Source organism: Phocoena phocoena, chromosome 5 (genome assembly GCF_963924675.1).
Source record: "Phocoena phocoena chromosome 5, mPhoPho1.1, whole genome shotgun sequence".
NCBI classification, from domain to species: domain Eukaryota; kingdom Metazoa; phylum Chordata; class Mammalia; order Artiodactyla; family Phocoenidae; genus Phocoena; species Phocoena phocoena.
This window is the reverse complement of record NC_089223.1, coordinates 94,220,899-94,235,805: the sequence shown is the minus strand read 5'-3', so window position 1 is coordinate 94,235,805 and position 14,907 is coordinate 94,220,899. Positions and strand designations below refer to the sequence as shown.

At 34.1% G+C, this 14,907-nt stretch overlaps 1 protein-coding gene across 4 annotated transcripts in view; it reads right to left on the bottom strand.

The window, feature by feature from the left end:
* Positions 1–14,907, bottom strand: part of LCORL (ligand dependent nuclear receptor corepressor like) — a 158,649-nt gene that overhangs the window by 113,737 nt on the left and 30,005 nt on the right. For all 4 annotated transcript variants that reach the window (XM_065877812.1, XM_065877813.1, XM_065877811.1 and 1 more), the window contains exon 2: positions 1,654–1,719. In XM_065877812.1, coding sequence (XP_065733884.1) covers positions 1,654–1,719 — 66 coding nt within the window. The remainder of the gene's footprint in view (positions 1–1,653; positions 1,720–14,907) is intronic.

Sequence of the window (14,907 nt, the reverse complement as noted above, 5' to 3'; positions counted from 1 at the left end):
CTATATACACTGTATATACAGTATGTACTACTTTAATAAAAGAATAAATACATCTAAACATATATTTTAAATTTATATAAAAATGGTGAAGGTTATCTGTGGGTCATGGAATTAGGAGTAATTTTTTTCTTTCTGATTTATTTGTATTCTCTAATTTCCAAAAATGAACATGTGTTACTTGTATGCTAAGGAAATACTAGTCTAAATATAAAATACAAGAATTTATTTCATTAGCACATTCTGCCCTTTATGTAATAAACTAATTTCCGAAGACATAAATATATACACACATAACTATATAAATAAATAAATGACAGTGAGGGAAGCAAGACGCTTAGAGTTACAAGTTGCAACTTGGGTTATCAGAAGGCAATTAAGTATAATGCTGACTTCTGATCTAAATGAGGACAGCAGGTTTAAAAAGAAAGGTTGAAGAAATATCAAGCACAGGTTAAATTCTTGTTTCTTCGGATTTTTCCTTTCTTCATTTACATGCTCAGAAAAATAGGTGAAACTACAATCAGTAGTGTTTATAAATATATCAGGTAAAAATATTTAATGCAGTGTTAAACTATGATAAAACGAGAAATGAGTACAGTTAAGAAATAGAAGAGAAAGCTCTTAGTCATAAGAATGATAATACACTAGAATAAGGCACGTTTTGGAGTCTCCATCCTAAAAGTCATGTTCTGCATGGATAGCATTCATCTGACTGAACGTGGGTGGTTGGCACAAATGATCTTTCATAGATACCAGCTCTATGGTTCATAACTCAATTATCCTGCTCAACATTAATTAAAAAAAAAAAGAATAAGTAGAAAACTTTTGATTGCCTCAACTCAAAAGATATATTTATACAAGATACCTTGGGTCTTTGTAGAATGGAAAGTACCAGAGAAGAAAAGAAGCTAAAAGAGTTATTAGCATATAAAACTGAACAGGTACGAGATTCAGAAATAATTGTACCAAAATCAAAGCAGAAAATCTATACTAGCACTGCCCATTTTGTGAATGAGCTGTACTATACAATTTCAAATGTCTACAAAAATGTTCTCTCCTAGCGCTCTACATTTCCAAGCAAGTAATAAAAAAACTAAACTATATTATAGCAATTATAGCATAGATCAAAATCTTCCACCAGGATTTATGCTAGAGTGTTTGGAAGAGGAGGCTATAAGAAATAACAAATAGTATTAAAACTCTGAACACACATGGCGGCATATCTCAGAATGACAATCTGAGTTCCAGGCTGCCTATATCATAAGCAACAGGAGATATTTATTTAACTGAACCTTTTTAAGTCCTCTTTAAGAATAAGTCAGGGCACATAATGTTTAAAATAACAAAAATTAAATTTTACCATTAAGCCAAAAACAAGCTTTGTTTTCTACTTTGATCAATGTACTAAAAGTTTTTTGAAGATTATATAATAATGTAATAATAGAAATTTTGTTTTAAATTTTGTAATTATCATTATTACATTATGTAATAGAAATAATATTTAGATCATTTTATTTACTTATTTAAAAATATTTTCTCATTAAATGAGATCACAAATTCATTTTAATACAAAGTTAGTATAGAACAACCATTTTTCATTTGTAAAATGGACAGAAGATTAAAATTTTTAAATAAAATTTAAAGAAACATTACCTTCAAATAAACTGAGGTCTCTTCGTAGCCGTGGTCCATAAAGCCCTTCTAAAATACTCTCAAAACCTGTGTTATTAAAGACAGAAAAGTATATTAACTACTAAAAAAGCTTAATTTTACAATAATCAAAAACCATAAATTCTATATGAATCAGATAATTATAAATTTAACATACTATGAGGTGTCATTTTTTCCTTTAGATGAATTAAGTTGAACTAGGCAATATATACAACACAGCAAGAAGTCACACGGTGACTACCAGGAATTACGTGATTGTAAAAAAAAATGTAAAATTCAAATGTAAATATTCACTTCTAAAACAAGTAAACACCTTTGTCATTTAGAAATAGTCCCAGGTTAAAATAATGAGCAGATTTGTTTTTTTGTTTTGTTTTGTTTTGCTTTTTTGCAGTACGCGGGCCTCTCACTGTTGTGGCCTCTCCCATTGTGGAGCACAAGCTCTGGATGCGCAGGCTCAGTGGCCATGGCTCATGGGCTTAGCCGCTCTGTGGCATGTGGGATCTTCCCAGACCGGGGCACGAACCCGTGTCCCCTGCATCGGCAGGCAGACTCTCAACCACTGCGCCACCAGGGAAGCCTAGCAGATTTGTTTTGCAATGATTTGTAGAGATGAAAAGAATAATTAGAAGAGACGTGTATTACAATCCTGTTTATACTGGTTACAAAAAATGTTAACTTTAAAAGAAGTAGCATCTTTAACCTCAATTTTAAAAACGAGTAAATAAGTGTCAATGGGGAGAAATTTTTGCTGTGAAAAGTATGATATATAAAATTTAAACCTACTTGTAAAAATTAAAACACAACAATTTTGCCTTGTTTTAAGGAAAAAAAATACTGAAAATCTTATTAAGTTAACAAAACTCTAGTTCATGAACTCAGAGTATTCTACTTTGTGGATAAACTAATATTAAGATTTTACAATTTTCTTTTTGAAGTTTGCATCATATTCAGTATTAAGCAGGTTACTGATAAACTACAAGGCATCCTGGAAAATGACCAGGATGGCAAAATAAATGGAAAACCAAGAAAAGGAACTAATTTAGGGATGCTTAAATTATGAGGGAAAAATACGAAAGGAAGCATGATAGACCTGAAAAATTAAAGACAGATTTTCTCAGTAGTATTTCTAAACTGTAAAACACGAGAAATACTTCTGTAGAAATGTTTTATAAATCATAAACTGCTTTTCAAAACGTTTAGAAACCTCTATACTCAAGATGCATGTTAAAATCAATGGTGTGGGCTTCCCTGGTGGCGCAGTGGTTGAGAGTCCGCCTGCCGATGCAGGGGACGCGGGTTCGTGCCCCGGTCCGGGAAGATCCCACATGCCGCGGAGTGGCTGGGCCCATGAGCCATGGCCGCTGAGGCTGTGCGTCCGGAGCCTGTGCTCCGCAACGGGAGAGGCCACAACAGTGAGAGGCCCACATACCACAAAAAAAAAAAAAAATCAATGGTGTGTCAGTCGAAAAGTGACTTTTTTTATTTAGTAGAACATGAAGAAATGATGCATCTTACAACTGATGATGTCCTAAATTTGACAAAGTAAAGGTAGCTCTCATGGTACTTGGTAAATATGTACTTAAAAAAATCTCTGTGAAATGATTCAGTACTAGTTCCCATGAGTGGAAATTTCAGGCAGAAAAGTGAATGAACTCCCACCAGAGGATGCTTTCAAGAATGCTACAGAAAAGACTTACTATTAGATAAAGACTCAGACTGAACAAGCCCCAAATCTCTATTACCAAGATATTCTATTTTGATGTGATCAATTTACTCCAAAAATAATATTGCAAACAACTATTTTAGGATGTTATTCTGTGGTATTTTGGACAAAATGTATAGCGCCCCCCACCCCGGGGTAAGCATACTGAATTTAAACAGTGTACATTTCCTAGATTTAAGCCTGAAAAGAAAGCAAACAGGGACTTACATTTTTCTACTGGGTTCCTCAACTGTTCACTAGATAAGACCAAGGTCTTACATACAGCCTGTTAAGATTTATTCATATTGCATAGTGTTGGTGCTATTGTAAACGATATCCTTAGTTAAAAGTTTTATTTCTTGTAGGCTTATAGAAACACAATTGATGTTTGTATATTGACTTTGTTATCTAACAACATCGCTAAACTTTGTAATTATAATTTATCTGGAAATGTTCTACATATACAAATATATCATCTATAGATAATGGTAGTTTTGTTCCTTTCTAATCCTTATTGCTTTCTTTTTTCTTGCTCTTGCCTTATTGGCTTAGCTAGGGGACCTCAATTATGATGTTGAAAATTGGTGGTCAGAGTGAGCATCCTTGACACATCCAATCTAAATGGGAACACATTCCAAGTTTCATCATTAAATATGTTTGCTGTATTCTTTAAGAGAAATACTGTTTATCACATTAAGGAAGTTCATTCTATGTCTAGCTTGCTAGGGGTGTTTCCCTGCCATGCAAAGATATTGAATTTTACCAAATCAATCAGTTTATTTATATTTGATTTACAATATTGCATTTCAGGTGTACAACACAGTAATTCAATATTTTTATAGACTATACTCCATACAAAGCTATTATAAAATATTGACTATATTTCCTGTGCTGTAGATTACAATCTTGTAGCTTATTTCATACCTAGTAGTTTGTACCTCTCAATCCCCTTCACACATTTTGCTCATCCTCCCACCCGTCTTCCCTCTGGTAACTACTAGTTTGTTCTCTGTAAGTCTGTTTCTGTTTTGTTGTATTCATTTATTTTATTTTTTAGATTTTATTTATAAGTGAAAACATACAGTATTTGTCTTTCTCTGTCTGACTTACTTCACAAAGCATAATACCTTCCAGGTCCATCCACATTGTCACAAACGGCAGCATTTCTTTCTTTTTTTTTTTAAGGCTGAGTACCAAATTTATTTTGAATTTACTGAAATAACTATGTCATTTTTCTTTCTTAAATCTCTAAATATAGTGATACAGTGAATTACATTGAATATTAAACCAAACCTCTTCCATTCCTGGGAAAACCCAACATTATCATGAGACATATTTGCTGGGTTCCTTATCTTGATTAGTCCTTTCAAATTTCGGCATCTATGTTCACTAATGAGACTGGTCTGTAAATTTCCTTTGTACTTGATCAAGTTTTTATATCAACGTTATGCTACCCTCATAAAATGAGTGGCAATGTCCTTTCTTTTTCTATTCTCTGGGAAAATATTAGGAAATGTAGGATGCCTTGCTTGGACATTTTAAAAGAACATGCCAGGGATGCCAAATGGAAATAAAGTCTTTCTGAAGTGCCTATTACTGATCAAATTTATTTAACTGTTAAAGGATTATTCATGTACTCTATTTCTTATGTTAGTCATAGTTTTCTGGGAACTTGCCCATTTCAACTATATCTTCTAATTTATTTGCATAAAACATTTCCTTGTATGTTTTTATCTATCTAATGTCAACAATATCAGCAGTCATGTCCTTTTTGCTTTTCATTCCATACTTCAGTTATTTATGATTTCTCTTTTTTCTCAGTCGAGCCATTAAAAGTTTCTCTCCCTCTCTTTTTTTTTTTAGATTTAAAAAGAATTCTTTTTTGATTCCTTGATCTTCTCTATTGTATGTCTGTTTTCTTATCCATTAATTCCTGTCCCTGCTTTTATTTCTTCCTGCCCTCTATTTTATTCTGCTCTTATTTTTTCTTCCTGAAATGGAAGAGCTCATTAACTTTCAGCCTTTCTTCTTTTCTAATATATGCATTTAAAGTTATTGATTTCTATCTAACAAGCTGCATTCCAGTCATATTTTCTCATCATTCAGTCGAAATATTCCCTAATTTTCATTATGTCTTCTTTTCTGGTTCACAGTTTTTAGAAGTGTATTTCTTAATTTCCAAATATATATGGATAGTCTATCCTTTTAATAGATTTCTAACTTAATTACACTGTAGTAAAAGAAAGTACCCAACATGATTTCAATCTTGAAATTTTCTGAGACTGTCTTTATGGTCAATATACACAATTTTTGAAAATTCTCTGCATATGCTTGAAAAACTTATGGAGTGGGAGAAAATATTTGCAAATGATGAGACCAACAAGGGCTTAATTTCCAAAATATAAAAACAGCTCAGGGCTTCCCTGGTGGTGCACTGGTTAAGAATCCACCTGCCAATGCAGGGGACACAGGTTCGGGCCCTGGTCCAGGAAGATCCCACATGCCGTGGAGCAACTAAGCCCGTGCACCACAACTACTAAGCCTGCGCTCTAGAGCCTGAGAGCCACAACTACTGAGCCTGTGTGCCACAACTACTGAAGCCCACGTGCCTAGAGCCCGTGCTCCACAACAAGAGAAGCCACCGCAATGAGAAGCCCACGCACCTCAACGAAGAGTAGCCCCCACTCGCTGCAACTACAGAAAGCTCACGCGCAGCAACGAAGACCCAATACAACGATAAATAAATAAATAAATAGATAGATAGACTCAACTCAAGGGCTACTTAAATACAAACAAAAAACAAAAAAACAGCTCAGCTCAATTACAAAAAAACAAACAACCCAATCAAAAACTGGGCAGAAGAACTAAACAGACATTTCTCCAATGAAGATATGCAGATGGCCAACAGGCGTATGAAAAAATGCTCAACATCACTAATTATTAGAGAACTGCAAGTCAAAACTACCCTGAGGTATCACCTCAAACCAGTCAGAATGGCCATTACCAAAAAGTCTACAAATAAATGCTGGAGAGAGTGTGAAGAATAGAAAATCTTCCTACACTGCTGGTGGGAATGTAAGCTGGTACAACCACTACGGAAAACAGTATGGAGATTCCTTAAAAAACTAAACATAGAGCTACCATATGATCAGCAATCCCACTCCTGGGCATATATCCAGAAAAGATAACTGTAATTCGAGAAGATACATGCACCACTATGTTTATTGCAGCACTATTCACAATAGCCAAGACATGGAAGCAACCTAAGTATCCATTAACAGATGAATGGATAAAGAAGATGCATATATATGCAGTGGAATGTCACTCACCCATAAAAAGAATGAAATATTGCCATTTGCAGCACATGGATGGATCTAGAGTTATCATACTAAGTCAACTAAGTCATATAAGAGAAAGACAAATATCCTATGATATCACTCATATACAGAACCTAAAAAATAATACAAATGAACTATTTACAAAACAGAAACAGATTCACAAACGTAGGAAACAAATTTATGGTTACCAAAGGGGAAAGGGGGGGAGGGATAAATTTGGAGTTTGGGATTAGCAGATACTATATATATTAAATAGTTTAAATTATGTATTATTTAACTACTATATATTAAATAGATAAACAACAAGGTCCTACTGTATAGCACAAGGAACTATATTCAATATCTTGTAATAAACTATAATGGAAAAGAATATGAAAAACAACATATATGTATAACTGAATCATTTTGCTATACACCAGAAACTAATGCAATGTTGTAAATTAACTATACTTCAATTCAAAAAATGTTATTGTATCGTTTTACATTCTCACCAGCCATGTACAAATGTTACATTATGGCTTCTCAACTCCAACATCACTTGGTATGGTCAATTGTGTGTTTTTCTTTTGTTTACTTTTTTTTTCTTTTCAACCATTCAAATGACTTAAAACCTTCCTAATGTCATGATATCTCATTGTGATTTTAATTTGCATTTCTCTAATGATTAGTGATGTTGATCATCTTTTCACATGCTTACTGCCATTCATATGTCTCTATTAAAATATTTTGCAAAAATTTTAATTGGGTTGTTTCACCTCTTATAATTGAGTAGTTAAGAGCATTTTTGTTTGTTTTTAAATATATTCTGGATACTATCCTTTTGTCTGATATATATGTTGTCGCTGTTTCCTCCCAGCTTATGACCTTCCTTTCTGTTTTCTTAATGGTGTCTTCCAAGGAATAAAAGTTAATTTTGATGAAGATCAATTCATCCATTTTTTTCCTTTACGGTTGTTGTTTTTGTGCTCTAAGAAACTTTCTCTACACCGAGGCTGCAAAGCTCTTCTCTGAAAACTTACAGAAATTTTAAGTTTTACATTTAGGGCTATGGTCCATTTTGATTATTTTTTGTGAATGCTGTGATAGAGCTGATGTTTTCTATATTGATATCTATTTGACCCAGCACCATTTGTTGAACCATTTCTTTCCTTTTTACATTCTCCATTTTCCTCTTCATTATGTTCACACTATCCTTTTAATCCTTGAGTATACTTAGGAAATTTTAATAGTTTTCACATCCTTATCTGTTAATTCTATTATCTGTTAATTCTGGTTCTAATTCTATTGACTGATATTTTTCCTGATTATGAGCTAAATTTTCCTGCTTTTTTGCATGTCAAGTAATTTTATTCGGATGCCAGACATTATGAATTTTTATATTGTGAGTCCTTTTTTTTTTTCCCCTTGAAAAGTGTCACATTTGATTCATTCAGGAAGTTAACTTACTTGAAGATCATTTTGAGGCTTTGAAAAAGGCTTTAAGGAAAGAAGCAGAAAAGCCTTTCCACTACTACCTTTAGTTTTCTTGGATCTCCACTGAATACCTCTTGTATTCCATGACTGTACTTATTCTGGTTGGTGGGAACCTAAATGGTTCCCAGCCCTGTGTAAGTTCTGAAAATTGTTGAAATTATAGCTCACTGGCACTTGTCCTTTCCTAAAGGTGTTATTTATCAGGCCTTGTAGAATGTCATCCTACATATGCATGAAGTGGTTTTCAGCCAAAGATTCAAGGGTACCCTATGCTGGTTTCTTGAGCTCTTTCTCCATGTAGCTCTCTCCTTTCCAGCCACTGGAAAGTTCCAGCCACTCATACACCACCCTAAAGGCTGACCTTTGTCTTCTCCAGTCAGCGAGACCACTTTTTGGGCCAATTCTGCCTATGCTACAGTCTGGAAACTACCTCCGGGCAAAAAGCTGGAGTGATCATTAGTTTCCTTTTCCTCAGGGACCACAGTTCTGCGCTGCCTGTTTTCCAATGTCTGAAACAAATTTCTTTTAAATATACAGTCCAGTTTCCTAGCTGCCTATAGTGGAGGATAAGTCCAAACCCTCTTACTTCCTCATGGTCAGAGGTGGAAGTTCATTCTCTGACTTGCTGATTTCAGTAATTTTAGTTAAACAAGTTTTATAATGTTCTTTTTCAAATATTTAACATCTTATTTACAGTTCCCCATTTCTTGCAGATATTTAGGTCTGTCATTTCTTTAAATATGGTAAGCACAGTGATTTAAAAAATTAGTATCTGACCATATAGTGTGTATATATGTGTGTGTGTGTGTGTGTGTGTGTGTATATATATATATATATATATACTTTTATGGGTTGGTTCTGCTGTCTGATGGGTCTTGCTCATCTTGCCTTGTTTCTTTGTGCACTTAATTCAGTACTTACTGGCTTTTACCATCAAACGATTAAAAATTCCCTAAGGCCTAGGATGGATGTGACCTCCTCCAGAGATGCTTATCATTTGCTTCCAGAAAGCATCTAAGGGCACCGTCAGCTAGAAACCACCTTGTGGTAAACAGAATAATGAATGGCTCCACAGAGATATCCATGTTCCAATACCCAGTACCCATGAATAAATTATGTTACATGGCAGGGAGGAATTAAGATTGCAAATGTTATTAAGGTTCCTAATCGCTCACCTTAAAATGAGATTAACATGGTGGACACAGTATAATCACAAGGATCTTTAAACTGGGAGGAAGGAGGCAGAACAATCAGAATGAAAGACGGCATTATGAGAATGACTCAACTGACCACTGCTGGCTTTGAAGATGGATGGGGACCACAAGGCATGGAATGCTGGCAACCTTTAAAAGTTAGAAAATGCAAGAAAATGGATTCTGCCCCTAAAGCCTTCACAAAGAAACACAGCCCTGCCAACAACATGATTTTAGCCCACCAAAGCCCATCTCAGGTTTCTGACCTCCAGAACTGTAAGATAAATTAATGTTGTGTTAAACCACAGAATCTGTGTTAACGTATTACAACAGCAATAGGAAACTAATATACACTTGTCTTAGTCCATTCAGACTGTTGTAACAACATACCAGAGACTGGGTGGCTTATAAACAGCAAACATTTATTCCTCACAGTCCTGGAGGCTGAAAGTCCAAGATCAGGGTGCAAGCACAGTCAGATTCTGGTAAAGGCTCTCTTCCAGGTTACACAATGCCAACTTCTCCCTGTGTCCTCACACAGTGGAAGGGGCAAGCTAGCTCTCTGGGGCCTCTTTTATAAGGGCAGTAATCCCAATCATGAGGGCTCCACTCTTAGGACCTAATCACTTCCTGAAGGTCCTACCTCCTAATACCATCACTTTGGCCCTTAGGTTTTCCACCTAGGAATTCTGGAGAGACACAAACATTCAGACCACAGCAACACTTCAACCAATTTCATGGTCTGAAGTTCCTTGATTGACTCAGGGTACAGATCTGCTAGAAGGCCAGTCTGTGACAAGTTCAATCTCAGATATTTTCCTTCCTTTACCTTTTCCTTTTCCTGCTTTGATCATCAGGCAACCTCCTGGGTCTGCAGGGAAAAAAGATGATATGGGTCTGGTTGCATTTACTCTGAAGGCAAGGTCCTCTGAAGTCCCAGCTTAATTTGGATAGGAATATAAAGATATCTACCTTGAACAAGTTACAGGACTTGAATTCTGATCCTCTTGCCTAGTCAGCCAGGAAAGAACAAATAAAACAAATGACTTCACGCTTAAGCAGTTTTTTACCTCTTATTTTCTTCTTACTTCTAACATTAGCCTGTGTATTCCCAGCTATCTTTTCAGCTCTTAAAAAAATTTTTTTAATCTAGCATTTTCTATTGTTTTCAGCAGAAGGATTGATCTAGATAACTTAGATCACCCTTACCAAAAACCAAAATTCCTAGTTCATTCTGTTTGACTATAGAGTTCATTTATGTAAGTACATGCAGTTTATCCATTTCTCTGTTGAGAACTGTGTGGCTTTTCATCTTTTTTGTTATTACAAACAGAACTGCATTAAAAAGCTTCATAAATGTGTGATCCTGTCCAAGTGTTAGAGTTTTTTGGGGTAGAAATCTATAAGTGGAAGAATTACTTGGCTCTCAAGTATGAACATTTTCAACTTTACTAGATATTGCATTATATGGTTGAATCATCCTACAGTTCTAACAGTAATGTTTAAGAGTTCCTGTTTCCCACAAATACTGACCAAAACTTGGCTTTATATTTGTCACACATATGAAAATAAAATCACTTATTTTAATTTGCAGTTCCCTAATTATTACTAAAATTTAGCGTATTTTGAAATGTTGTATTTTCATATTGCCCTTTTGCCACTTTTCAACTGAACCACTGGCTTTTCAAAAATTCAGTCAGTTTTAGTATGCTGGGTAATAATTAGCAATTTCATGAACTGTACCCTCCCCCACCCCCCCAGTTATGGCTTGATTTTTCGTTTTGTTCTCTTATAACAGGAGTTTTGCAGGGGGTTTTTGAGGTATAGCTGATTTTAATATTTTTTTCAGAGGTTTTTTTTTGGGGGGTGTTGTTTTGTTGTAACATAGCATAAACAAACTTTTTTTTGTATCTTGTGTTATGGTTGTACATTTTTTTTGTATAGGAAAAATTTTTTAAAGTCATAGGTAATTATTCTATGTGTATGTATAAAATTTTGAAGTTTTGCTTTACAAATGTAGTTCTTTAATCCATCAGAATTCATTTTTACGAAGAGTCTAATATAGAAATCTAATTTTATCCCAAGCGCCATTCCATCTCAATTGATTAGTAAGGCTATCTTTATGTCCTAAGAAATCCCAAAATGCAAGTCTGGATTTTTTTAATTAATACTTTACTGAGATATAATTTCCTACCATAAAATTCACTCATTGTAAGTATTCAATTCAATGATTTTAATATGTATACAGAGATGCACAATCATCACCACAATCTAATTTTAGAACATTCCATCACCTCCAAAAGAAACCTTCTGCCCATCTAGTCTCCTCATTCCTACAACCAACCCCAGGTACTGATTAATCCACTTTCTGTCTCTATAAATTTGCCTTTTCTGGATATTTCAAATAAATAAAATCATGTAATATGTGCACTTTTCTGTCTGGCTTCTTTCACTGAGTATAATGTCTGATGTTCATCTATGTTGCAGCACATATTAGTACTTCACCACATTTGTATATCCATTTGACAGCTGATGGAACTTTGGGTTGTTTCTACTTTTTGTCTTATTGTCAATAATGCTGCTATGGGCATTTGTGGATGTATATTTTCATTTCTATTGGGTAAGTACACATAGAAATGAAATCTTTGGGTCATATAGTATTTTTATGTTTAACATTTTCAGAAACTGCCAAACTGCCTTCCAAAGCAGCTAGACCATCTTATATTCCCACCAGCAATTTCTCCACAGTCTTACCAACACTTGTCTTTTCAATTATAGCCATTTTAGTGAGTATGAAGTGATATCTCATTTTCCTAGTGATTAATGATACTGAACATCTTATTATGTGCTATTGGTAATTCACATATGTTCTTCAGTGAAATGTCTATTCAAATCTTTTGCTTATTTTTTAGTTGGGGTCATTTGTCTTCTCATTATTGAGCTATAAAAGTTCATATGGATATAGGTCCCTTGTCAGATATATGATCTATCTGCAAGTGTTTTCTACAAGTCTGTGCATTGTCTTTTCACATTCTTGATGATGTCTTTTGAAGCACAAAGGTTTGTAACTTTGATTAAGCCCAACTTATCAACCTTTTTTTGTGGATCTGTTTTTAGGCTCTCCACTGATCTGTTTGTCTACTCCTAAGTGAATACCACAATGTGTTAAAGATTACTATTTTATAATTTGAAAAAATATTAATACCATTCAATGATTTTCTTAAAAAGGTCAAACATCATTTATTGGAGTTATTCTTGCTTATAGTTCTTATGGCCAACTAAAAATGTTAACTTCTAAAAATAAAACTTGTTTCTTTTTGGTATACATGGATGTGGCCAATTTAAATCCAGTAAACTTGCTAAACTCTTCTAGTAGTTTTGATAACATATCTATAGATTCTCTTACATTTTTATACACAAACACTTGTGGAAAACCACAACTGTAATTTCTCTTTCAAATCATTGTGCTTCCCCCCCACACCTCCTTAATTTAATTGTTTTGGCTAAGGCCTCCAGTTAATGTTGAACAGAACTGGTAATACCCTAAAATACATACACAAGAAATAGGTGAGAATTACAGCACACTTCACATCCAAAACTATGCAACCTAGAAGACAATGGAATGATACCTTTAAAGTGCTGAAAGAAACTATCAACCCAGAATTCTATACTCAACAAAAACACCTTTCAAAGATGAAGGTGAAATAAAGACATTTCAGACAGACAAAAACTGAAAGACTAATTATCAGAAGATCTGCACTACAAGAAATGTGAAAGGAAATTCCTCAGGCAGAAGAAAATGTTACCACCCAAACATTTGGATTTACAGAAAGAAGTTAAGATTCCCCCAAAATGGTTAAGATGAAATGAAATATAGAAGAAAATTTCCCATTTTGGGGGATCTAATCAAACTTGAAAGCTTTTGCACAGCTAACCACAAACAAAATGAAAAGACAACCTACAGAGTGGGAGAAAATATTTGCAAATGATGTGACCGACAAGGGCTTTATTTCCAAGATATAAAAACAACTTATACAACTTAATAACAAAAATACAAACAAGCCAATCAAAAAATGGGCAGAAGACCTAATTAGACAGTTCTTCAAAGAAGACATACAAATGGCCAACATAACCTGGAAAGCTGTGCATGCTGCATCTTGACAGGTACTTTAGCACCCTCAGAAGTCAATTTTTCTAGGCTGATTCAGTGAGGTTCATAAATATATTGTTTTGTTTTTGTTTATAGTTCCAAGTCAACTGATTTTCCTGATTGGTGATGAGATAGAGCAATGCTGAGCTAAAAAGAATTTTGCTAGGAAATAGATCTAGTAAAGGCACTAATATTTCCATAACCCAACTCCAACAAACAAACAAAAAAACAAGGAAAACAGTAGGGAGGATCCTGAAAAAACTAAAAATAGAGCTACCATATGATCCAGCAATCCCATTCCTGGGTATGTACCCAGAAAAGATGAAAATTTTAATTTGAAAAGATACATGTGCACCCCAATGTTCATAGCAGCACTATTTACAATAGCCAAAATGTCCATCAACAGATGAAAGGATAAAGAAGATGTGGTATACATACACACACACACACACACACACACACACAGAGAGAGAGAGGAATATTACTCAGCAATAAAAAAGAATGAAACATTGCCATTTGCAGCACATGGATGGACCTAGAGACTATCATAAGTCAGACAGAGAAAGACAAATACCACATGGTATCACTCATGTGGAATCTAATAAATAATACAAATGAATTTACTTACAAAACAGAAACAGATTCAAAGACATAGAAAACAAACTTATGGTAAAGGGGGAAGAGGGAAGGATAAATTAGAAGTATGGGATTAACAGATGAACACTACTATATATAAAATAAACAACAAGGATTTACTGCATAGGAAAGGGAACTATATTCAACATCTTGTAATAATCTATAATGAAAAATAATCTGAATATATACTTACATATATACACATATATATATATATATATATATATACATATATCTGAATTACTTTGCTGTACACCTGAAACTAACACAATATTGTAAATCTACTATACTTCAATTACAAAAAAAAAAAAGAAAGACATTTTCCCAGTTTTAACTGCTCTAAAAGATAACTGACTAAAGTAAAAGTAGTATCAATACTGGTTAATAGCATATGTAAAATTTTTGCAAATAATATATTTAATGAAGAATTCATATCTAGAAACACAAGAAAACAAACCACTCAAAAAAAAAGGGTGAGGGTAACAGATTTGAACAGACACATCACAGAAAACAAATGGATGGCAAATTAGCATATGAAAAGGTACTCCACATAATTTATCACTGATATGCAAATTAAAATCTCAACAAAATATCATTACACACCTATTAGAATGGCTAAAAAGAAACTGCTAATACCACATGCTTCTAAGGATGCACAACAACAGGACTTCATAAATTATACGAAGGAATGCCAAATAGCACAACTTTGGAAAACAATTTGATAATTTCTAACAAGCTATA